The sequence below is a fragment of the Austrofundulus limnaeus genome, unplaced genomic scaffold (genome assembly GCF_001266775.1).
Source record: "Austrofundulus limnaeus strain Quisiro unplaced genomic scaffold, Austrofundulus_limnaeus-1.0 Scaffold144, whole genome shotgun sequence".
NCBI lineage: Eukaryota > Metazoa > Chordata > Actinopteri > Cyprinodontiformes > Rivulidae > Austrofundulus > Austrofundulus limnaeus.
In genome coordinates this window covers 1,148,443-1,151,028 of record NW_013952546.1, presented here as the reverse complement: position 1 = coordinate 1,151,028, position 2,586 = coordinate 1,148,443, and the positions used below count along the sequence as shown (strand labels likewise).

Below are 2,586 nucleotides of genomic sequence, written 5' to 3'. Positions count from 1 at the left end.
GCTAAAAGTAACACAACACTAGCTAAAAAGGTAAAAGTAACGAATGGTTTCTAAAAGCTAAATGCAGCAAAAGTGTTGCTAACAGCTAAAAAGTAACAAACCCCTAGCTAAAATTAGTTAAACATTAGCTAAAAGCTAATATAAGCTGGGAGCTAGAAAATAACAGTAGAAAATAGCTTGCCAAAAGTAGCATAACACTAGCTAAAAGCAGCAAAAGTTAAGTTAAAAGCAACAAATAGCATTAACACTAGATAAAATCTAAAAGTAGCAAATGGTTAGCAAGAAGCTCACTCAAAGCTAATTAAAACAAACAGGTAGCTAGAAAATAAAGTATTACGCTAGCTAAAAGCAGCATAAGCTAAGCTAACAGCTAAAAGTAACACAACACTAGCTAAAAAGGTAAAAGTAAGGAATGGTTGCTAAAAGCTAAATGCAGCAAAARGGTTGCTAACAGCTAAAATTAGCATAATACTAGCTGAAAGCTTTAAAGAGTTGAAAGAAATCTAAATGTATTTTTATGGGGGAAATATTTGTGAATATTGTTTTATATTTTGTAAGGTAACATTTACCAAACCCAAAAGTCATAGCACTTTTCTCCTGAGTGAATTGAACATTTTTAAATTTGAAAAGCTAAAAAATGAACAAAGAAGTCAGAAGTGGTTAGACYGTAAAGAACACAGAACAATAAAACAAAAGCAGGAAAGTCATCAGGTTAAGCAGTCACTCAATRAAAAAACAGGACCTCTAATAAAAAAAAAGGCATCTTTGTACCTTAATGAGCGGTTTGGGCTGCTCTGTGAGCGTGAGCACAGGCTTCTCGAACTTCCTCAGGTCCCAAATGGCCACCTGGCCCTCGAAGAAGGAGGCCACGCGATCGTGGAAGTGCGGGTCCACCGTCACGCCCTGGATGGCCTTGGTGTTGACAAACATCTTCTGGCTCGTGTTTCTCAGGTCAAATATTGCGAGGTTTCGGTGCATGCCRGCCAAGAGCAGCTTTGGGTCCCGAAGCAGCCAGCAGAGGGAGAGGCACGCGTCGTTCTGGCCCAACTCATACAGCGGCTTGGTCACCACCGAGCTCGAGTCCAAATCCACAAACGAGAGCCGGATTTTCTCCGCTGCCACGCTGGTCTCCGGGGCAAACTTGCTGCTGATGTCCCAAATAAGAACAGAGAAGTCTGCCCGGTGCTTGTCCAAACCAGCAGCCAGTAGGTTGCTGTCCACGGGGTTCCAGGCTAAAGTGTTGCACTGACGGGCGTGTTTGGGCACAAACTCTTTCCCCACCAGCTCTTTACACGTGGAGTTGTGGTTCTGACCCAAACTGGTGAGCACGACTCTGCCRTTAGCTTGTCCCACAGCGAGTAAACACTCGGGCTCGTGCTTCGGGTACCAGGCCACACATTTCATATAAGGGGTGTCAGAGTTTATGGCCAGTAAAGTAGCAGCGGTTTCTTTAGAGAGCGACAGAGTGCCGGGCTTCGTTTCTGTGCCGCCCACAGGTCCGATTCGATACAGGCCCAGCTCAGAGTCACAGATGACGTAGAGGTCCGGGTGGTGGGGGGACCACAGGATGTCCGGCTTTGAGCCACTCATGATTCAGAAGCAGCTGGGTGCGTTTCAGGAGAGTCTGCCTTCAGCCTGAAAATGTGACAAATAAAACATGAATAATAAATATTAGTGTTACCAAAAAAAGTGTTTGACTTGAGAGAGAGATGGATCAATACTGTTTTATTCCACCAATCTACAAATAATCTAAAATATCTTATTCTACAGTAATAAGCAAATTAAAGAATTTTCATAGATATTGAGAAAGAAATATTCTTGATCCCACAGTTTGAAGAACTGACTTGAACAAATGAATATAAAAGAAATTAGGGTTAGATCATCCAGTTTTCCATAATAAGGCATGAAGGCTTCAGCCTTGCTCAAAGGCCCCTCGGCATGTGACACACAGAGCTCTAAAAACTCACCAACATGTTAAAAATAAACTCAAGTTGTAGAAAAAACATTTCTAGCATCTCTGCGGTTGGTTTTAATAAATCATAAATACGGCGCTGAATAGCTTATAGGTTTGGTAACATTGTTTAAAAAGTGAAAATTGGGTGTTTAAATGTTGCGAAAACTCAATGAAAAAAGGCGCAACCATGGCTAAAAGATAATAAAGTTCAAAGTCGGCATGCTAACTGAGCTAATGCTAATGTTTGAGGCACGAGCTAAAGCGTGTATTAACGATTTAAACGACAAAGTCCAAAATACGTGTTTCCGCGTGACGAGTTGAGCAAAATAATACACTAATAACCACTTAGTACTTACGCAAATCACGTTTAAAGGAGCAAGTAAGGTTTGYGTTGATGATGGCATGTCGCACACGGGTGTTGTGTGTTACACCAAAACAAGTCCGGGTTGATAAAAGAGGGTTCCGCTTTGAAGCGTCAAGCTGAGCTTTACCACCAGAGGGCGGAGCATGCACGAAGATTGTGAGCGGACAGTTAAAAATACAATTATTAAAAAACTCGAATGTCTAATTTATTGCACACACACACACACACACACACACACACACACACACACACACACACACACACACAC

The 2,586-nt window shown here is 41.9% G+C and overlaps 1 protein-coding gene across 1 annotated transcript in view; it reads right to left on the bottom strand.

The window, feature by feature from the left end:
- The window catches only part of mios (missing oocyte, meiosis regulator, homolog (Drosophila)), a 16,824-nt gene extending 14,420 nt beyond the window's left edge, over window positions 1-2,404 (bottom strand). Inside the window, exons 1-2 of the mRNA XM_014016403.1 lie at window positions 2,311-2,404; window positions 772-1,635 (exon numbers count right to left, since the gene is read on the bottom strand). Coding sequence (XP_013871857.1) covers window positions 772-1,590 — 819 coding nt within the window. The 5' untranslated portion in view covers window positions 1,591-1,635; window positions 2,311-2,404. The remainder of the gene's footprint in view (window positions 1-771; window positions 1,636-2,310) is intronic.
- Between the last annotated feature and the right edge of the window lie 182 nt (window positions 2,405-2,586).